General features: G+C 39.7%; 1 protein-coding gene across 2 annotated transcripts; it reads left to right on the forward strand.

The window, feature by feature from the left end:
* The first annotated feature begins 200 nt into the window (after positions 1-200).
* LOC146987149 (inter-alpha-trypsin inhibitor heavy chain H3-like) lies at positions 201-14,964 on the forward strand. Of its 2 annotated transcripts, none has more exons than XM_085776164.1 (22): positions 201-394; positions 1,804-1,839; positions 1,949-1,972; positions 7,093-7,250; positions 7,440-7,544; positions 7,664-7,826; positions 7,979-8,089; positions 8,221-8,349; positions 8,431-8,547; positions 8,635-8,803; positions 9,525-9,650; positions 9,794-9,975; positions 10,061-10,246; positions 10,609-10,748; positions 10,856-11,016; positions 11,236-11,265; positions 11,372-11,440; positions 13,569-13,682; positions 13,761-13,962; positions 14,180-14,355; positions 14,474-14,585; positions 14,678-14,964. In XM_085776164.1, exons 1-22 carry the CDS (start codon positions 254-256, stop codon positions 14,814-14,816), a joined length of 2,790 nt encoding a protein of 929 aa, XP_085632290.1. In that variant the 5' UTR covers positions 201-253; the 3' UTR covers positions 14,817-14,964. The 2 variants fall into 2 exon arrangements, with proteins under 2 accessions (XP_085632290.1, XP_085632288.1); XM_085776162.1 differs by having other exon boundaries at positions 202-394; positions 11,369-11,440.
* The last annotated feature ends 8,067 nt before the right edge of the window (positions 14,965-23,031 follow it).

Here is a 23,031-nt window from a genome sequence, read left to right on the forward strand (position 1 = left end):
GAACTCTAAACAACAAGTAAGCTACACAGCAGAAATAAAGCACTGGAGAGACATGTTTGGACTTGATGGCTGCCCCTGCACAAACTCATCCATTCACACCAGTTTATGGGAAATCACGTACACTGCCTGACTGAAATATACTAGAAGAGGCGGTGACAAGGAGGGTCCATCCTCCTGCAGGACAGAGTGGGCGGAGTATAACTCTTACTTGATCCCCGCATGCCTTGAATTCCTTACACACTTGTTTTCAGTCATGCCGGAGGAGAAGCCGCTCTCTTTCACAGGAATGACAGTGGCGTGGAGAGCCCTGCTGCTGGGGGCTTGTCTCTGCATCTGGCTTCCAGCACAGGCCCGAGGAGCTCTGGTCATTTCCAGGAGAGATGCTGTGTCGCAGGTATTTAACAGAAACTATGTGTGCAACAGATGCATGAACACCAATGCATGATTTCTTATGTTCAGCTGATATGTCTTTGGTAATGAGTCTCTACACTGTTTATGAAAGCTTGTATCTGCAGAAGTAAGAGTAAATCTTTCCCATGGATAATTCCCAGGCATGCAGGAAGTGGTGAGCTCTGCATGTTGTTTTTGTTTTCTGAAAAAAAGAATAAAAGAAGCTCTGTTTAGAGGACACAATTACCAAAGCTATGCTCAAAAACAGAAGGGCGCCACAGAAAATCAAATAAAAAAGATAGAAAAGATAGAAAAGAGACTTGTCTCATCTCCAGGAACACTACAGCAATGACATCTCACTGAAATATAATTAAAAGTCATTTAGAGTAGCTACATATCAGGGATGACTGCTGCATTTTAAAGCCAATTAAACTTTTTTTTTTTTTTAAACAAAACTCAACAGACTGATAAATTAGAGGATTTGGGGTCTGAACTGTGTTTGAATGTTTTGATGCATGTTTAAGTCAAATCTCAAAATATCAAACATACACCCAGTGGTCAGAGTGCAAGTCAAGATTCAAGGATTTCAGCAAGTTGACTATTCAAATGATGTGGAAGTTTTCATTTTCTTACCAAAGTTATATCAAAAGCATTTTAAACATTTATACTAATTATTAAATATTTTAAGGTGCAGGCTGCATAAGGCTTGTCTTTTATTGTCTTATGTAGCCTACTACTAACCCTTTTTTTTTACTTAACATTTCTCCACTTGAAAGTTCAAGTTAAGATAAATTAACTCTTGTTCAACAACAGTGTCGTCCAAGTCAATTCACAAGTCCTCATGTGCTACTGAAGTCACCTGCATTAACAGAGATCATCTGAGATTATTGCATGTATGAGATCAGGTTTAGTAAAATCTTGGTCCAAATCTCTCAGTCTCAGTCAGATGAGAGGTGTGAAATTAATTTTGAATTTCTGGGTTTGACTCTAAAAATATGTAAAATATTGTAATACCTTTTTTCCACATTGTGATCATTTTGGCTCAAAATTGTGAGGCAGTTTTTTTTTTTTCCTTTGGTCAATACACCTCCCACCTTCAGCCAATTTATTTTTGCGAAATAACGTATTAATGTGCATGTCTCTGAACTGTGGGAGGAGGCTTGAGAACCCAGAGAGAACCGACACAAACACAGGGAGATGACGCAACATTAACAAAACATCTTCTATTATCTGCTTGTCTGACATTTAAATATCAATGAGTCTTTTCCCACGCCTGCCTTAAGATAGTTACTTGGTCACACCTTTGTTTTCCACACATGCTAGTCAAAAACTTGTTCTTTGACACCTTCAGTGTATGTGAAGAATGTTTTTCCTTCCTCTATAATCATGCAATCATTTTATGTTCTTTTCCAGGAACCCGAAGCAGCCATGGGTGCCAGGTCAATAAAGGTATACCTACTAAAGACAAAACAAAGGCAAAACTTTAGACCAGCATTTTGCAGAGCGTTATCCCAAGACAATGTTGATTGTGAAATTTTTTTATTTTTTTCTCCTGCAGAAAAGAAGCGCAGTCTCGACAAATGTAAGGAACCATTTCATGATGTAAAAAAGCTAAAACAAAACTGTGGTATGAATAATAACAGCAAAACACTTACATGTTAATGTGTCATTGACAAATCAACTCAAATCTGAATTATAATTCACATGAGTCTTCAGTTATGATACCTCTACTCTTAGTTTCTGTCTCACAGTAGGAGTATTGTTGCTGGTTGCGAAATTAAGCCCATGTTTCCCATAAAACTCATGACTTCCAGATTCCACTTCCCCCCATGGTGTCCACTGGCATGAATTTATTTTTTCTTTGCTATTTTCTTTGCTGGAAACAATAAACAAACTGGAAGTGAATCAGACATCTGTGTTTTAATATGAGAAAAAAGTTTCATCTAACATCATATTTTAGTGGAGTAAATAACAGAAAAATCATGCAAATTATGATATAAGCATGAAATTTGGTTTGGTTGTTCTCTAGGGCCTACTGATGAAATCTGTCTGATTGGACATGTGAAAATCCAAAATGGCGTCCATTTTTCAAGCTGGCTGCCAAATTAGCCTCCCGAAGTTCCTTTTGTTCATAGAAATGTGTGTAGTTGACTAATTTGAATGACATAAGTGATACATTGTATTGTATTTGTATATAGACACATAGATGACATTATTAATGGAAAAGGAGAAAAAAAGATTAATATATAACTTTATTGGAAAAGTAACGAAAAAGGACACCAATAACTGTGTAACTTCACACTAAACACAAAAGTTCCTCTAGCTGCTACTGGTCACATATATGCAGCTGAAGCTATCGAACAATATTTGAAAAGTTAATTTGCAAAAGCATTTAAGTGCCATTTTGAAAAAAATGAGCTGATGCTTTTGAATTATTCTTAGTGTTGTTTTCAATAAATCTTTATTTTTTTTGAATTACATCTGTTTTTGTACATCTCATCTCCTTGGTCAAAGCCACTCAACTTTGGTTTGACTGATATCACCTGGTGTAAATAATTATTTTATTTTATTATTTTTTATATAACAGAGTTATCTGCTTTTGCAAATGAACTCTTCATTTGATTTATTAAAAATAAACTGGTCTTTCCTGTAGGATTTATTTTAGGCTACAAGCCTGTTTCTCAGCATATTAACTATCATGACAACATAACAAAGCACTGACAATAAGACTGATGTGAACAATGAACATTCATATCGAACTCTGTAACGCACTCATGACACAAGCCACACATGCTCTACCTGTGTGATGGCCTGGGTAGTGGACAGTCTGAGGACAGAGAGCTTTCAGGTTGAAGTTTATAATAATTAAATGCACAACCGGGCTAAAATGTATGCGGAAGGACGCTGTACCACTGGTCCTGCTGCTGTATACCTGACGCTCTTATTTTTTTAATTGCGATAATTCCACAGCCAAAGTAGTGCTACATTCAGCCGAGCCTGAGACCAACATACAATACGTAACACTCAGTACGTTTACATGCAGTGTTGGGAACGTTACTTTTAAAAAGTAATTAGTTATAGTTACTAATTACTTCTCCCAAAAAGTAACTGAGTTAGTAACTCCACTACTTCACTATAATAGTAACTAGTTACCAGGGAAAGTAGCCTAACTATTGTGTTACTTTTTCTTTCTTTTTTTTAAGTTTAAATATGTCGAAGAATTTGGATTTTTTTTCTCTCATTTTTAAATTGTATTTTATTGTTTTCATATATTTCACTGATCGCAATTATGGAATGCGAGTGTGTGTTTTATTGAAAGCGAGGCTGGTGTGCCTATGAAAATAGGTTACAGTGGGTTTTTTAAGTGCTGTGGCTACAAGCAAATCTCATATTGTCTCTGTACAAAGACAACAAAGACCTTTTTAAATGTGAAAACAGCGGAGACCTATTCAAGATTTGCGTTTAATAACAGGCGAAACATCAAAATTAATTTATTCATGGCCACATTAAGTGAAATTATTAACTTTACCGATTATCCATCTGATTATCTGTCCTGCTGCGAGCGCACAACTTCTCAGGGTATCCGCAGATCCTTAAAAAGTCTTAAATTCATGTATCTAAAATTAAGGCCTTAAAAAGTATTAAATTTATTAGAAAATTCTAAGATGGTCTTAAATATATAATACACAGCATCATAAAATATGTATGCACTTTTATATGAAATAACAGGGTATCCGCGGGGTCTTAAAAAGTCTAAAATGTGAAAATCTAAATTTTAGGTTAAATGTCATGTTAAAATGTCTTAAATTTGTTGAATTATTGTGTTCAAGTCTTAAATAATTTTAGACAGGTCTTACATTTTCTTATGCCCACCATGGGCGAGCATTTCACTCGCATTTGCCCCTAAAACAAACAAACATGTGAACCGGGAAAATCACAAAAAGAAAGAGCACAACCTGCGATTGGTCAAAAACTACAAATCCCACAATTCTCTGGCCTCAACAATAACAGTAGTTAGTGTAAGTAAAGCCGGGCATACACTGTGCGATATTTTAAATCGTTTGATTCAGCCCCATCTCAAACAGCACGACTAGATCGCTGAGTTCAAAAGTTCGCAGCCCACGAGTAATGATCTCACACTGTACGACCCGATGCTCTGATGCGACCTGACTGCTCACACTATACGTTCATAATACTCACGTCGGACTTCTGTATACCCTAACTGCAACGTCAAAAAGAAGTAGAAGAAGAGGATGAACCCGTCACACACACACACAGCAGTCACAACAGTCACACACACACACACACACACACACACACACACGAAATGACAGCAGCAGGGGCTAAAAACAATAGCTCCTTAATTAGCTAGCATTAGCTAATGTTAAGGTCCAGATGAGTCTCTGCGCCGCCATGTTCCTCCGTGTTTTGACGTGACATCAGAGATTGCGCATGCTCTCTGCGAGAGGATGAGGCAAATCGGGTCGTGGCACTGCTTCTACTGTGCGAGGAGCGACCAGGATTTCAAACAAGTTTGATTTTCTTGCGAGCACACGATTTGTGATCGGGAGTTCGTCGTGAGGTTTTAATCTCTCGTCGTTACCCCATGTATACTGCACGAAGCACGACCCACGATTGGGTCGAAATTCGGCCGATCCAAAAAATAGTCGCCCGACTGGAAAATCGGCTCAAAACGAGCCGACAATCGCACAGTGTATGCTGTGCTTAAGGGAGAGTGGAGCTGCCGGTGAAAAGAGGAAACAACGCCACGTCTGGTCCTGTTCTATGTTGTTCGTTCACACCGTAACCGTTTATTCGTTACGTCCACGGTGTAAAAGGCCGTAACGCAAAGACGCGATTAGGCGCGAGACACGGTAAACGCGACATTTTTTTTTTGCGACGCAATACACCCGATTTTTGGCGACGGGACCATCGCACCTTCGTCTATTTCATCGTGTTTGGTGGGAACACCCACAAGGGGGTTCCCACCAAACACGAGGAACGCTTTTTTTTTCGCTCGAGTTTTGACGCGCGACCAAACGCGAGATACGCGATTTATCGCTCGTTTTGACTCGTGACCATTTTGTGTAAATTCGCGTCTTCACGAGCTCGCCCATTTTCACAACAACAACAACAACAACAACAACAACATTTCTGCTCTCATCAACCATGGTTGAGGTCACAACGCTGCACTGTAGCTGCCCTGGAAGTCCGAGACACTGAGGACCAAACGCCGCCGTCGCTTCTGGTCCATGACGGCGAGTTCCAGGCTGATGAGCTACAGAGACTTTTGAGTCAAAGAGGAGCAGTGCGTCGCTGTGTCGGACTGTTTGGATTTAATGAAGAAGCTGCTGTGCTACCGGAGCTTGATATGGAAAAAAAAAAAAAAAAAACGCCAGGCGCACATCGCGGTGGAGAGAACAGCTGAGTTTTCCGCTCCTACAGCTGAACATCTGATCTGTGGTGAAGACGGACAGAGACCTGCCACAGTGTCACGGTGCATTAATATAAACTCTGTCCTCAGACTGTCCTGACCTGTCCCTGAACACCACACAGAGACAACATGGAGCTGTGTGACAGGTTGAGTTTTATTTATCATGATAATTAATACATACTTAGTAACAAGCCTGTAAGTTCAACACATCAGTATATGCTACTGTGATTTTGTAACGCGCCTCATTTAATTGTCGGTAACGGTAACGGTAACGGCGTGGTAACGGTGGAAATAGTAATTAGTTAGATTACTCGTTACTGAAAAAAATAACGCCGTTAGTAACGCCGTTTATTTTAACGGCGTTATTCCCATCACTGTTTACATGACACTTGAGAAAACCAAATTATTGCCTTATCCAACTATAACTGGACAACTGAGTTCATGTAAATGCGTTAGTCCAACTAATATCGGAGTTCTCCGATTCGGCGGCATGTATTCATGAGTTTCAAATATAGTCCTACACCTGCCATGTTGGGGACCAACACAGGTGTTTCAATTTCAGTTGTGTTTCTGATTGGCGTAGAACTAATTAATTAGTTTGAAACACCTGTGGGTCCCCAACATGGCAGGTGTAGGACTACATTTGAAACTCATGGATACGCCTTAATGTTTACAGTTCTTTTTTTCTCACGTCGTGCCGCCCCTTAAAAGCTCTGGCGCCCGCCAAGGGGAGGCGCGCCCACCAAGGGGAGGCGCGCCCCACTGTTTGAAAAACACTGTTTTACGAAATTAATTTGTTGGGCACTACCCTGTATAGAATCACAAAATCCAACTCAACAGACTTGAAAATATAGGAATTGACACCAAGATCAATAAAATAAAATAAAAACTACACACATTAATATAAAAATGGTGATTTATGAGGCTAATTTGGCAGCCATCTTGGATTTTCAAATGTCCAATCAGACAAATTTGACCAGAAGCCTCTCGAGAACAAATACACCAAATTTCATGCTTGTAGCCTATCATATTTTGCACAATTCCTCTCAAATTTAGCTTTTATCTGCTCCACTATTTACAGGACAGTGACAAGTCTCCTGACACCTGAGATACCAGTGGGCTTCATTAGAGAGGCCACAAGTCCCCCTGACCTCTGATCTTGCTTGTTTGCAGTATGACGGCATGTTGCTGTATAAATTGCATGGTTATGGTTCACTGATGCCGACCCTCTATGAACCAAACATCTTACATTACAAGCATCTTTTCAGATGGTGGAGGTGCACAGCGTCAGAGTGAGCTGCACGGTGACGTCTCGTTTCGCCCACACCGTCATGACCTCCAAGGCCCTGAACGCAGCAAACGTCTCCCAGGAAATCTTCTTCGAGGTGGAGCTGCCCAAGACGGCCTTCATCACCAACTTCAGCATGTCAGTCTTCCTCCTTCACTTTCATTTCCACTCTGGACACATTCCTGCATGTGTTATGACCATCTGTGTGCGGGACAACATTAATCCCTGCTTCCTTCCACAGTTGTGCTTCAAATCAATGATACAGTTAAATTCCTTACTTAGTATGTGGCATCATGTTGTTTTCCATCTTTGTGCTTCACGTCACAGGGAAATTGAAGGTCAGATTTATGTTGGGGAGGTGAAGGAGAAAGAAAAAGCCAAGAAACAATATGAGAAGGCTGTTTCCTCTGGACAGACAGCTGGACTGGTCAAGTGAGTCACTCAGTATGAAAAATAACAAAAACACATGTTCAGGGTTGATTTGATAACAATCCTATAAATTGATAGTTTTAACAATAGAAACCATCAGTTATGTCTCTATTTTATTTCAGGGCCTCTGGGAGGAAGATGGAGAAGTTTTTAGTGTCTGTCAACATAGCAGCCAAAAGCAACGTGACTTTCATTCTGACCTACGAGGAGCTCCTTCAGAGGAAAATGGGCCAATATGAGATTTTAAACCGAGTTAAACCCAAAGCACCAGTGCAGGAGTTTCAGGTTATACTAATTCTCCTCTTTAACTTTTAACTTTAAGTATGAGGATATTTGCATTCATATTTTTAAATCCTTGCATCACTTGATCTGCCTCAGTGATTGTACTCATGTGTGTGTGTGTGTGTGTGTGTGTGTGTGTGTGTGTGTGGACACAGATTGTGGCAGATATTTATGAACCTCAGGGCATTGACTTTGTTGATGCCACTGCAACCTTCCTCACCAATGACCTGCTCCCCCTGGTGGAGAAAACTATCACTGCCACAGAGGTAAAGGTTTACAAAGACTTTCATGCCTCTGTTCACAGGCTTATAAAAACTTTTGGATTATCATTTATTAATCATAAGGAATGTGTCCTATATCCGCTGTCAACTGAAATGGCTCTATCTGTCCCTTATAGACACACATCTCCTTCTCACCAACTCTGGAGCAGCAGAGGAAGTGTCCAGGATGTGAAGGCACTATAATTGATGGAGATTTCATCATCAAATACGACGTGAAACGACAAGAGGGCCCAGGGGAAATTCAGGTCAGCTGCCAGCCAACACTTGACAGCAACACGTACGAATCATATACGTTACTCTAAATCTAATTATTTGCCCGTCCTCAGATTGTGAATGGATACTTTGTGCACTTCTTCGCTCCTCCTGACCTGCAAAGGGTCCCAAAGAATGTGGTGTTTGTCATTGACAGGAGTGGGTCAATGGCAGGAAAAAAGATTGCACAGGTAACAGACTCCTTGTTTGAGTGAGCTCCATGATCTCTGCACTGATGTATGTACATAAACATCTTCATTCACTGTGAACCTCTGCAGACCCGGGAGGCAATGGTTGCCATTCTGCAAGAGCTCCATGAGGACGACCACTTTGCTCTCATCCTGTTTGATTCTAGCATCGTCACCTGGAAGGACGATCTCACCAAAGCAACGAAGGAAAATGTGGCCAAAGCCATCACCTACATCAGAAAACTAGAAGACAAAGGAGGTATGACTTCAGTGCCTAATGTTTTGTTTATTGCCTTATTTAGATGACTGGAAATCTTGTTTAATTGTATCACATTTAACATTTCAGGTTAAAAACAAAACAAAAAACGATTTCGCCTATAGTTGTAGTTGTAAAGAAAGATGTTAATATTCCCCCAAATGCTTAACTGTTCCTTCCTAAAGAACCAAAGCTATTAAAGGGATAGTTCAACATTTTGGCAAATTGGACCATTGCCATAATCCCTATAGTCGAGTAGGTTCGTTACCTTTAATTGTCAGTGCAAGCTATTTTTAGAATGGCGGAGCAGAGCCGCGAGCTGCTACGCTGGAGGCTAACGGGATTTCTTGGTTTCCCTAATCAAACTCATCAAATACACAATCCAACAACTCCAAGTTGTTTTCGAGGAAAATTCATGCAAAACCGCTGATGCACGTTTCCGTCGGGGACAGTTTTTCTCTGCATTTGCCTTGAAAACAACTCTGTCTCTTAACATTACGTTATTATCTCACAGCGTGGTGAATGTGCAGGTCATAACTTCTCCAGAGCGTTTTGGAGTTGTTGGGTTGTGTATTTGATGAGTTTTGATGAGATTATGGCAATGGGTCAATTTGCCAAAATGTTGAACTATCCCTTGAAGTAACTGCAACTTCCTTTTCTGTCTGATAAATGTAATCTCATGATATTTACATGTTAATCTTCTGACTGTGTTGTTGCCTTTCAGCCACTAACATCAATAGTGCCGTGCTGAAGGCTGTGCGAATGCTGGAGAAAGAAAGAAAAGATAAAAGGGTCCCAGAGAGGAGTGTGGATATGATTATTTTACTGACTGATGGGATGCCAAACACCGGTGAGATGTCTTCATTTGGAAGATGTTAATACTTTGAAAGTTTTAAATGGTTGACAAGACCATAAAATATATGAATCTCCATTTAAGAAGAGCAAGAGCATCATGTGATCTCACATAACGTGTGTGTGCACGCATGTGTACAGGAGTGTCCAGTCTCCCACAGATCCAGGAAAATGTGCATTCTGCCATTGGAGGAAACATGTCTCTGTTCTGTCTGGGATTTGGCAACGACGTGGATTACTCCTTCCTGAATGTGATGTGCAGACAAAACAAGGGACTGGCCCGCAGAATCTATGAAGCTTCAGATGCAGCTCTTCAACTACAGGTGGGGTGAAATGAGAAAACACTAAAGGTCTGTGCAACTGTTAAACAGATGATTATGTAATGTGGGTTGTGTATCTCTGTCCCAGGGTTTCTATAATGAAGTGGCCAGCCCTTTGCTCTTGGAGGTCGACCTGCGTTATCCAGACAATGCCGTGGACTTTGTGACCAAAAAACACTTCAGCCAATTGTTTAATGGCTCAGAGATCGTGGTGGCCGGTCGACTGAATGATGTTGATCTGGACAACTTCTTGGTGGAAGTGTTCGGGCAGGGGGTGAGAGATAAGACATCAGTTATACCAAGAATAAAACATAGCATGGTTTTAACATTTTAGACATATCATAATTATAATGATCCCTTAAATTAAATTTCCCTTTTCCCTTCTTTTAAACTAATGGTCAGTCCAACGCTGTTCAAAAACAAGTTCAGATCAGAAACACAGTCGCTCTCAGGATAAATCAAACCTATGATACTTTAAGTTTTCCTCAAGATGCATCACAATTTAAAAAAAAATTTGTATTTAAATTCTTTGATTTACTTATAACATTCCCAACAATCTGCTGCCTCTGAGTTATCAAATCATACTGCAAATATCCTCTCCCTGCATCAGTCATTGAATCTCTCCTCTTTCTGCAGCCGGAGAGAGACTTCCAAGAGCAGAAAAAGGCCCAGGTGGTAAACTGGAAGGTGATCTACCCTGAACAGGAGTACATCTTTGGGAATTTCACAGAGCGTTTGTGGGCCTACCTCACCACCCAGCAGCTACTGGACGACAGGTTTGTTCATCAGCTTTTATCCGTAGATACACAAGGATTTGATAACATGTGCGTCATACGTCACTAATTGAACAAACAACCAACTAATGGCGTCTTTCGTCTGTTAGTAACATTGGTAGTCAACAGGATAAAGACAGCATGGCAGCCAGGGCACTGGACATGTCTCTGCGGTACAGCTTCGTTACCCCTCTCACCTCCATGGTGGTGACCAAGCCTGAGACTGAGGACGGACCAGCTAGCCCGCTCATTGCAGACAAGCTGACTGAGGGTGAGGGATCACTGTTTAATCCTTAATTTCTTAAACTCAATAGATTTATTTTAAATCATACAAATAGGTACAATTGAAAGAGCACAGGTTATCTGGTGAACTAGTGTATTCTTTATTTGCATATACACATTCTTTGATTATTAAAAAACAGTGAGTAGGATTTCCTGAAGGCATCCAACTGATTTTCAGTGTTATGTTTTCGTAACTGTTGTTTTGCAGATCAGCGACAGAAAGCAGAGAGAAAGAATGGTACCAAATCTCCTTTACCTTCATTGTATAACATATTTTACAACCTCTTTCTGGCTGAACAACTTTGATGATGTGTCATTTTATTATTTTATTATTAACGTAGCAGGCATCGCCAGCCAAGTTCAAGGTTCCAGCCGTGCCAGCCCAGCTCGAGGTTCCCACAGCCAAGCAGATGGTGAAATGCTCATATACAGCAGTAGTTTCACCATTATGTATTTTTGTCATGTTTATTCTGTTTTGCTTTTATTCTGCTTTTTCCTTTGACATCTTTTTCTTCTATTGAAAGCCTTTTTGGTGCACAGAATAATTCACTCATTAATTTACAATGAATGTGTAATTTTTTTTTTTTTTAAACAAGAATGAAATTATTGCAGTGACCAGTCGTCATAACCAGTTTCACAATGATGCCTGTGATATCTAATTGCCTAGTTTTATTTATTTTCTGTCACTGCAGTTCTTATTTGATTCACCACATGTGTATCAAGAATTTAATACTGAAGAAATCATGGCCGGCTCTATGCCACAACACTGTAGGATATAACTGTTTATATCTAAATATCATAATCATAATCATGATACAGCCGTTATACTTGAGTCTGATTATTGATTGATTGATTGTTTTATTTCGTATGAATGACATACATACATACATACATACGAAACGGATAGGTAAGAAGCCAAAGGCTTATGAGGAACCTACCCCCTTGCAACTGTTACATTTACAATCAATCATGGTGTAGAGACAATATCACTAAGGTACTTACATATAATACAGAGACAAGTTTGAAGACATGATTCAGTAAGCAAACATTGTTAAATAAGAAAATCAGACGATGAGTATGGGTTGTTTTGGCAAAATTCATACATAATTCATACCTCACACTTTATGAGAAATGAGGGGTAGCTTTCTTATAACTTATTAAAGCAATTTCATAAACAAGGAAGAACAATGATTAACTTAATTTCACCAATGTCTATAATAACTGTGAATACAGTAAATTTACATGAACACATTTGATTCAATCATCATATACAAAACACACAAAGGCTTAAAGCTACGAGCCAACATCAAAACCTTCATAGAAATACATAAACCTTCAAAGACCCTTTCCCTGCCCCTATGCATCCAAGATTTGTCCATATCCTTCAGGTTTAGATTTTATAAACATTTTTTTGAAATGATAAATATTCTTACTTATTTTGATCTCATCTGGTAATCCATTCCATAGTTTTACTCCCTGAACTGAAATACACATAGCCCTACTCTTCAGCGTTGTCCGTACCTTAGGTTGCTGGAAGTTTAGTGCATGTCTATATTCATATCTCCCTTCTCTTTCCTTAAACAATTTCTGTAGGTTTCCAGGGAGCAGATTATTTCTTGCTTTGTAAGCTATCTGAGTCGTTTTCAGTTCAACTATGTCCAGTAGTTTCAATGTGTTCGATTTAAAAATCGATTTGTTGGTGTGATGTGTATATCCCATATTATGTACGATTCTTATAGCCTTTTTTTGCATAGTGCTGAGGGGATTCAGATTAGTTTTGTACGTGTTCCCCAGGTTTCAACACAATACGTTAAATAAGGTAATAATAGGGTACAATAAATCAAAAACAGATCTCAAATTTAATATGTATCTTGTTTTTCTTAGGATGCCTAAGCTCCTAGCCGTTTTCGATCTGACATGGTTAATGTGGGATTTCCAACTCAGGTTTTGATCGATTATGACTCCCAGAAAAGTATACTACTGTACTCTTTCAAGTTTTACATTTTCAATGCTTAACTCTACTTGAGTGCTTGGATTTACCTTCTTATTACCAAATAGGATGAATTTAGATTTGCTTATGTTTAATGAGAGTTTATTACTATCAAACCACCGTAACAACTGCTGAATGTCCTTACCTGAGCAAAAAATATTGGTATCGTCCGCAAAGACTACATATTTAAGTATGTCAGATACCATGATTATCGTTGATGTATAAAATAAATAATTTCGGACCCAATACAGAGCCTTGCGGTACTCCACAGGAAATATTTAAACATGATGACCTAGTCGCCTATTTGGACAAATTGTTTTCTGTTTTGTATGTAGCTCCGTATCCAACTAAGTCCTATTCCTCTGATTCCATATCTCTCTAATTTCTGTAATAGTATGTCATGGTTTATGGTGTCGAAAGCTTTCTTTAGGTCAATGAAGACTCGCATACTCCTTGTTATCTATTGAATTTGTTAATTCCTCTATTACTTCTGTGAGAGCCATTATTTGGAGCTCTCTACATCACATAATACTTTGATGATGCTCTTGCAGTGGATGGAGATCCTCATTTCATGATAGAGCTGCCAGACAGAGACGACGCTCTGTGCTTCAACATCAACGACAAACAAGGAACCATTTTCACTCTGGTCAGAGACTCGCAAACAGGTCAGTCCTATACGTCTGACGCACTCCGTTAAAAGGGGAAAAAAAGGCACAATAAAACTAATTTATCATTATTTCCAGGCTTTGTGGTGAATGGCCAAATTATTGGCAAGAAGAAATTTGCTCCAGAGGGTAAGGTCAACACCTACTTTGGGCGTTTTGGTATCAGCCATGAGAAGCTGGGTGTGAGGCTGGATGTGAGCACTCAGGACATCTCAGTCCTCTACAATGGCGGAGAGGTCAAGCTGCTGTGGTCCGATACAGCCTCTATCAAAGAAACCAAGTGAGTAACGCTGCTGCTGTGCAAATATCATCTTAAGTTACTATAGACAACATCATGTATTCAACAAAAATGAATGAAATTACACAGTCACCTTACAAGTGTAACCAATGAAACCTACACTGAAAATCTCCATTTAGCTTCTGTGAATCACAATGAAATAACTTATAGCTCAGTTTTTCAAATGAAATTCTTGTTTGTTCTGTTCTCTCTCCCCCAGTTTGGACCTCAAGTTAACAAAGAACTGCAGCTTAACAGTAACACTGAGGCACTCCATCAAATTTACGGTCATTAAACACACAAAGATGTGGAAGAAGTACCACGATCAACAAGACTACCTTGGTTTCTACACCCTGGACGGCCACCACCTGTCTGCTTCAGTTCATGGCCTGTTAGGTAGGAGCAGAAAGAAAAATATTCACATCTTATGACACTGTTTTTTATGTTATTTGATGTTTCTATGTTTGAAATAAATCAAAAAGATATTAGAAAAGCTTTTTTTTTCTTACTCCAGGTCAGTTCTACCGTGGGGTTCAGTATGAGGTGACAGATTTCCGCCCAGGTGAAGTCCAGGAGGAGTTAGATGCCACCATGTACGTGAAGGGACAAACAGTCAACGTGACCAGGTGCACACGATCGTGAATTTACTGCACGTAAGAATTAAGGGTGTTGCTCGTTTACTGTAAACAGCTCATCACTGGTCTTCTCTACCCGACAGACACTGGCAGAAGGACTTCAGCAGAAACCCAAAGGATGGAGAAAACATTCCCTGCTGGTTTGTTGACAACGATGGATCAGGCCTCATCGATGGAAGAGCCTCAGACTACATTGTGTCTGGGCTTTTTGAAACTATTTGAATCTGGAAAACTACATGTCTCTTTGCACTGGGGCCACTGGGTCCATCATTATGGTGACAGTCTAGTATATTGGAAGAAAATAGGTTATAACGAGTTACAATGTGTCACCAAATAAACACAATAAAAACAACTATGATATTGAGATTTTTATTTTAAAAAAACAAAAAAACAATTAAAATGCGATATTTTGTGATAAATGTATGGCTATGTCAGAGCACTACTTCACTTTAAAATTCCCACCTGGACATTACCCATAATTCAATGAAATAACAATGACAATGTGCAAAAGTTAGATTATAATAAAGTTAATTTCAAGTTTACTTAAATTTACTGATGATATAAATAAAATGGTCAATAAAGCTTTCAGATATTTGGCAGTCATGGTCACATGGTAAATGCACTTCTGTACATGTCCTTACATTAAAAATAAATATTTTGGTGTAAAGAAATGTTTGCATCCTTTCCTTGAAAGAAAAACTCTATGCATCAAGTGTGTTTAGGTATTTACTGCAGTGGAGCTCATTAATATTTTAGATACTCTCCTTACAGTGAGAGTGTCCTCTCATATATTGTGTTGAAATTCTTATGCCATGAGTATTGTCCATTGAAGATTCATTTTACATATTTTAAATGGCAATTTCAAAATTAGTTTATGTCAGAAAGAAAAGTTGAATGAATGCATAATGTAGCCTCCTTCACAACAACAGCAAATTGAGACACTACTAGCCACTACATCGGATGTTGTTAAACAGGAGGATTAAGAGTCAAAGCTGACAGCAAAGCAATCATTTTAATAGGCCTATATTCATTTTAAATATTGCCCATGTCAAATGAAAAATACCCGTTTTGACACTGGTTCTTCATGTGCCTTTTGAATAAGTAAATAATAGGTTGTGTAAGAAAAGATTCATCAAGTGTGGAGCAGTCAGTTTGCCTCAAGATTACAGGCTGGTAATTCAGCCATTCAGGGCATGAGGCCTGAAAGTAAAAGAAAAAGCCTGAGCTCACAGCCCTGCCTCTTTGGATACCATACATCTCTGTTCCTCAGACATTATGGTAGTTGCCAGATGTCTCTTTTTCTTCTTGAAGCTGTGGATCTGCAAAATGAACTGAGCACTGGGGATGAGGCTGAGTTTGGAGGTGGTCCACTGTGAGAAAATCCAGCTGGTGCAGCCATTGTTAATGCTGCAGAGGCCAAAACACAACTGTCACTATATCAGTGTAGGCCCTACCATCATCAATCATAATGAGAAATAGTGCCATAAGAGGATGGACTGTGTGTGGCCTAATATAGCTATAGGTAGGCCTACTTACTGTTTTAAATGCAGTATTTTAATAGTATTTGGCTAGGCCTATATTTAGATTAGTTGAGCTGTAACTGTTTGCAGTCTTTTAACTTTTTCATGTGGTGACTGAAAAAAAGCGCAGGTGAAAAGCTTACCTGGAGGCAACACACTGAGAAGATAAAAGAAAAGTGTAAAAATGTTAATAACCTCTTGAGATGCCTGACAGGTCGTGACTGGGGTGCAACCAGTAAGTAGAGCTATAAACCAGCAACTATGGGTGCGAAGCATGGATGTAGCCTACCGTGCGAAGAGGAACCTGATGGTTGTTTTTCCGCCACGGGGGGGGCAGCACTGAGCTCACCGTTTGTTGCGCGCATAACCAGAAGTAAAGAAGACGCTGTGGTCGGAAAAATACTTTAACAAGAAATAGAAAGGTAAGATTTATTTAGCCTATGTTTTAATTCATTTTTTTGTGCCTCTCCTAAGTTTCACCTTTACAAGCGGAATAATAATAATAACCGCCAGCCAGGACTTCCTATAACTTATATGAAAAAAGCAACACGAACCAAAACTAGCCTATCGCTAAATACGCAAAGTAGCTAGCTAACGTTTGAAAGTCCAGCGGGAAAACAAAGCCGAGTTATCTAAAAAAAAATGAAGATACCGCGATACTTCATAGTGGTGGTAATGGTATAACCAAAGATACTCTATTTATAACTTCATATTTATCTGTACACGCCATCACCGATGTAACGTTACAGTGTAGACAGATGTGCGTGGGCGTCCTCATGGGTCAGTCAAGTGTTTGTTTACAGGTCACCGCCCATTGAACCAGAGGCAACTTCTCCTCAGCTCGACTGCAACAACGGAGCCAGTGCATCTTTCACATCAGTCGTATAAACGAGTGGACAGAGGTGTCAAAGCTGCGTTAAGGTAAATATACAATGCAAATGCCTTCATTGTCACACACTACATAAAGTGCACCGAGGTTGGACGGTCACTGTGGACAGTGCAGAGATCACAAAACAGACATGTAAGTTAGCCTACGTACAATAAAATGATGTCGAAATATATCTAGATGAAAATAAATTAAAGTATGAAAGAGGTACAACGGTTTAACCCAGAGAAAGCGGTTGTAATATAGTATTTAATATATAGAGTGCATAACAGCCCTAGCTCAAATTATTGCACATACAGTAAGTGTGCAGTACAGTCGTGTACAGTTTAGTAGTTGAATAATAGGCTAAGTCCTTTCCCTGTCAATGAAGATGGAGCAATCCTTATTGACACATTATCCAAAGTGAAACCACATTATGCAACTGAACACTCACCAATCATAAAGATATTAAGTTGTTCTCTTTCAATTAATGTGGTCTGTGATATTATTAATAGTTTAAGCAAAATGATTTGAGCCAAAATGACAGTAGAGCAGAATAGAAAGGATGGATCTGTCTGAATTTGTTCTTGTGGTTATTTGATCCTCAGAAAGCAGCGAATCTGCCTGTGTAATTTAATTGAAGGCCTTCGTTAAAAACCTTTAAAAACACATATGGTTCACCCGTCCACACAGGTGATTTCACTTGACTGGATGATTACATGTCTGGACTCTGTTGGCCTGCGCAGGCTGTGGTTGACAGACATTCTTCACAACAGGCGTTTCAACTTGTCATAGTAGGAAGTTCACATGTGTTATTAATAATGTTACTGTTGGCTCTGTCCTGTTCTAGTATCCTTAGTGAATCATGACAGCGAGTCACCATTAATTATACCAAGACACCAAAAGTGGGGCTGCTCAATGGAGTCGCAATCGTTAATGTTTTTCAAATTCTCTCTCTACTGTGACATACCAAAATGTCTTCAGTGAAAAAAATGCATATTGACCCCTCCCCACTTTTTTCATTTACTTTGTTTCACCTGGATATTGGATGAAATACACCTTTGTCATTCTTGTCTGAGAAAGAGCATGGTGTCATATTATAATTCACTTTATAGCTCTATTAAAACTCCAAGCCGAGCTGAAGCCTAATTAGCCAGACACTGAATAAATTAAAGATCAGCCAGTATTAAACACATCATACACATTTATAGGATATATAGATTCAACAGACCAGAATAATACTAAAGTATGAAATTACAATAACATATAATCACTGCGAAAGATCAAGACATGGGATGCCCCATTTTAATTTAGTCATTAAATCCACCTAAGGGTTCCCAACTAATTATGTCACTGCCATATGATTGTTATGTTAAGAGACATTCACGGCCATTTGTTTTTAGTTTATTCTTTTAGTTGAAGTCCATGAATGCACTATATTATATTGTGTGGTAGTTTTTCTTATTAAGCACAACAGTCAAAGTCAAAGGGCTCGCTCAACCCGTTGGGAGTGTTGAGTCTTTCAGTCAGTATGATATATTTATTCTTCTTATTGTGAACAGATATTTGAACACATTGTTTCATTTTCTCTGCTCTTGTTATACCCTCATTTAAATGCGTGCGCATGGGTGGTTCTGTGCTGTATTTGCCCCCATGCAGTGAACCTAAAATGCAGTGTGTATGTGTGTGTGTGTGTGTGTGTGTGAGAACTCCTTGTACTGTAACAACTCAGCGGCTCTTATTACATGGCCGTGGCATGTGTACTAATAGATCCAGGGCAAGAGAGTTGACCCCAGTCATGTCGGAAGTTCAGGAGTTGAGAGGGATTTTCTTAAGGGGATCTTTGCAGAAGTGTTTGCCTGTGTGTGTCTGCCTCTTTGTATGTGTGTGTATGGTGTGTTTGTGTAAGCTTTGCTGATTAACACCAGATGTGCGCGGCTCAGGGTGTCGGCAAAAAAACTTGAGAGAGGGCCCCACTGTACTCCATTCGGCCCCTGCTTGTAGAAAATGCTCAAGCAACTTCTTCACACATGGCTGAGAGTTAATATCTCTGCTGCTCATTCCCCAGATCCCCACATGGTTTGAAACATCAGGTCAGTCTGAGCCGAAGGAAGTTTAATAAGGAGTTTGTGCAGAGAAGCGTTGAGTTAATGCAGGTCTCGCTGAACGCCACCAGAGGGCGTGAGAGAGCTGTAAAACATCTGCAAGTATCCCTGAGCTCAGGTCCCCCAGTCAGGAGCCACTACTGTACGTTAATAGTTTTTTTTTCCCGAGAGTCGATGCAAGTTTTCTAGTTGATTAAAACACAGAAACACTGTACGTGTTTCTTCTGTATAAATGTATTAAATTACATTTTAAAAGAAGGTTGTTTACCTTAAAAAGTTACACAGAAAATGCTGCAATATTTTGAGGAAGCGACTGAATTTAAGTTGTGATTAGTTCTGCTACTTAGCATTAATCAGATTATTGATTATATACATTCTTTTATTTTAATTTACTGTGATAAATCAATTTAATTATTTACAAAAACCCTTAAAAAATAGTGTAAAACACCTGGATCCGTAACTAAAGTGACTTAGTCCAGCCTTGTCAGCAATTTGTTTTGCGGTAACACAGGAGCAGCAAATAATCATATTTGAGATTAAGAATAAAGAATCTTTTCTTTATATGCAATTTAAAAACAGTTTCTCAGGCATAAAGAAATGTGACGATTAATTTTCTCTGTCAGCTAATCAACTGTTTCTTTTCTAGTCATGATTCTTGCAATAGATGAGTAGAAATTCAAAGTAATTGTAATTTCTTTAGAGAGTGTGTGTTTATGGCTGATTACATTTCACTGATTATTCAATATTTTCATCTAAGAAAATCTCAAAAACGAATGTTGCATTTTGAAACAGCTGCATGTGCTGAATGATTCTCTGTGCTCTCAGTCAGCTGTGCAGTGGGACGTTTGCTTGAACTCTCCAGTTGATCAAAAGTAATGATTTCATGTCATTACTTCCCCTTCTCGGCTTCACTTTCTTGAACCCTTTCCTCCATCTTCACCTCCCAGGTCTCCCTCCCTCCCCCGCACGTCTCTCTACCTTTTGTCCCTGTGTGAATATTTCACATTGCTGCTGCCGCTGGTGCGTGATGCGGGGGACTGAGCGCTCATTGTGTGTACGCAGTGTGGGTGCTGCGGTATGTGGCTCCTCGGCGTGTGGTGTGTCGTGACAGGCGTGTGGCTGCTGACGCCAGCCGGCCGCCTGCCTGTCTGTCTGTCTGTCTGTTCAGTTACACCTGACCAGCACTGACACCGCCATGCCCACACACACACACACACACAGACACATGCACAAATAGAAATATGTACACTCCTTGACAAATCAAACACACAATTAAAGACCATACCCAACATGGTACCCAGTGTCAATTTAAGGGTCACCAACTCCTTCCACTATGTTCTCCGCTCTTGTCTCTTCAGTATAGGAGGCTTTACTGCTGCCTTTGATGTTCTGCTTACTCGCTGTGAATTCATGGATATTACCAGAATTGAATCAAAATGTATTTTGCACATAATCTGACTAAAAAAATGCAACCTACAGAAATTTTTAATTACTGCTGTTGCAAATTATTTGTAATGAAATTAAGGCAAATTTATACATTTGCTTTCCAAGCACATGCACTCACATTTTTTTTGTTTAATGTATACCAAGTGTGTTGAACTCTATGGCAACGGACACATTGTTGTGGCATTTACTTTCTATTAAAAGTGCTTTATTGAATTTTGTGGTTTTGAAACGTGCTGCTGTGTAGGTCTGCTCTGAAATGCAGAGGGAGGCTATGAGATATTGCAGTGCACCGTGGTGTAATCCTCGGTATTTAGTGTGTTCTCTCAGGCAGCTGAGGTGAAAAGTTGAACCTGGTGTTGACCTTCTCTTGAGAGAGGGCTTAGCTCTAAAGTCAGGCACAGGCCAGAGTCAGAAGGAGGATATTCTCAAGTTCCTCTTTCCCTCCCTCACGTGAACCGCTCCTCCCCTCTGCCACCCTCCCCTCCCACACGGAAACAATTAACATCTGTGATAAGATGTTGTGCATATTTCCAACATTTTATCTTGTCGTTATTGTTTGTTTGTTTTTCCATCATGACGAAAGTCTTGTGTCCTCCTGTCACGGCGCTGTTAATCACAATTACATCTCATCTAGGTGCAAGGAGTTGGAGAGAGAAAGAAGGAGAAAGAGACTGAGAGGGGCCTAAATGTTTATCACAGCAGGGAGTTGAATTCCAGATGGAGAGATAATGAAGAAAACAAGCAAACAATTATACAAAAATAGACAAAGTGGGGGGAAAAGAGAGAGCAGACTGACAGACGACAGGAATGATATTTGGGGCAAACTCGACAAGTTTTAATTTGTACTCCCAAAAGGCCAGTTTAAGAAAGGTCTGCACTGTGTGAGATTAAAGCTTTGTGTTTTGGTTATACAAAGTTAAGACAAGTTAAAAACTAGTATATGGCTGGATCTGCTTGCACTCAAGTACCTACGACATATGCAGTTTTCCTTCATTTACATGTCACTAGGTGCTTGAAAGTTGATTCATCTAGCAACAAAGATGCTAAGACTGTCACACCACTTCTATGCATTTTTAAAGAGTTATGACTAGCGATGTCGTTCAGTAACCTCCAGTCAAAAAGGACCAAATCTCTAATCTATAAAAACTCTTGTTCCTTGGTACTGTGTGTGCAGTGTATGTATTATATTATATTGATATCAATGTAAGAAAAAGAAAAGAAAGAAAAGTGGGTGATCTTGCTTCCTGCTAGAACAGTAAAATAGTTTAACTCAACTCAACTTTATTTATATAGCACTTTAAAACAACCGTAATAGTTTTAAGTGTCTGATTATAATTATTTGATAATGCGTCTGTGTGATATTGATGACTGGCAAGGATTTGAACAGGGCGTGTGTCTGTGTGTGTGTGTGTCAGGGGGCTTAATTTAGCATCTTTTGTTGTCTCTGTCACATTCACCCCCTTAAGGGACAGAGAGCTTTAACCCCTGTGTAAGATTTACACATCTTATCATGTGTCGTATCATGCGCCTCGGACTCACTGATCCTCGCACTATTTTGTTAAAGCAACATGACCCAGAATTCAAAACCAAAACTAAGTCTGACATTCTTCCAGTCCAGTGGAGCAGGAGAATACATGGCCTAAAGATATGAGTCCAACAGTAGATGTTGAGTCGTGCTGCACTCCACTCTCCATCTGTTTTAGTTTTGGAGTGGTTGTGATAACCTCAGCCTGACCCCTGATTGGTCTAATCTCACCCTCATCTTCTCTCGCTGGTCAGCTGACAGAGGGCTGCACTACAATTGGTGGGTGCACCGCTGAGGAAGAGGAATTTGTTTAGCATTGTGTTGGGGTAGCAGTTAGCCAGTGAGAAGTTTAGTCTACTGTTTAAGCCATAGATAGCAAAGCCACAGAGTACAGAAACAGAAGGAATGTTTAGGGTGCGAATTCAAAGAGCCAAACAAGTTTCGCTGCCCCGGGCCCAGCGCGAGAATAATCCTGGTACTGTTCCCCTCCGCTGTGCACAAGCATGACTGGATGTCTGGAAATATATAACATATCATATCTGTTTTTACAGCGATGGTGTCCTGACTGTGTCTTCATCCAGTCTGGAGAAGCAGGGCGCTAACCCCCTGAGTGCTTTCTCTGTATTCATGTAAATGGGTTTCATCTGATTGTACCCGTGCTGACTCACAGCAACAGATAGATAATAGGGATGCCCCGATCATTTTTGCTGCGGATGCCGATATAATCATGAGATCGGCCGATACACAGTTGATACCGATCATTGCTGGCATGCTTTGCAGATGGTGTACGTTACACTTTGTAAAAATGTTGTTTTGTTTTGTTGACCTGTTGCACGGAGGCAGGCGCAGTAAAACCTGGATATTTTACTTTACTTTACACACTGCACGCAGAGCTTCTGTCCAACCAGACAACTGATTTATCTCCTCCTCACACACCTGGGCAATCACGTACACTGAGAAAAGTTTGAAAGCAACA

This window comes from Trachurus japonicus, chromosome 5 (genome assembly GCF_045865225.1).
Source record: "Trachurus japonicus isolate A0001 chromosome 5, Traja_1.0".
Classification (NCBI taxonomy): domain Eukaryota; kingdom Metazoa; phylum Chordata; class Actinopteri; order Carangiformes; family Carangidae; genus Trachurus; species Trachurus japonicus.

Bases quoted from the DNA above. Each gene is read 5' to 3' on its own strand.
- LOC146987149 (XM_085776162.1), top strand. From the start codon at position 254: ATGCCGGAGGAGAAGCCGCTCTCTTTCACAGGAATGACAGTGGCGTGG. The intron at 8,548-8,634 runs GTAACAGACTCC...GAACCTCTGCAG, and splicing joins CAGGAAAAAAGATTGCACAG to ACCCGGGAGGCAATGGTTGC. The intron at 10,749-10,855 runs GTTTGTTCATCA...TTCGTCTGTTAG, and splicing joins CAGCAGCTACTGGACGACAG to TAACATTGGTAGTCAACAGG.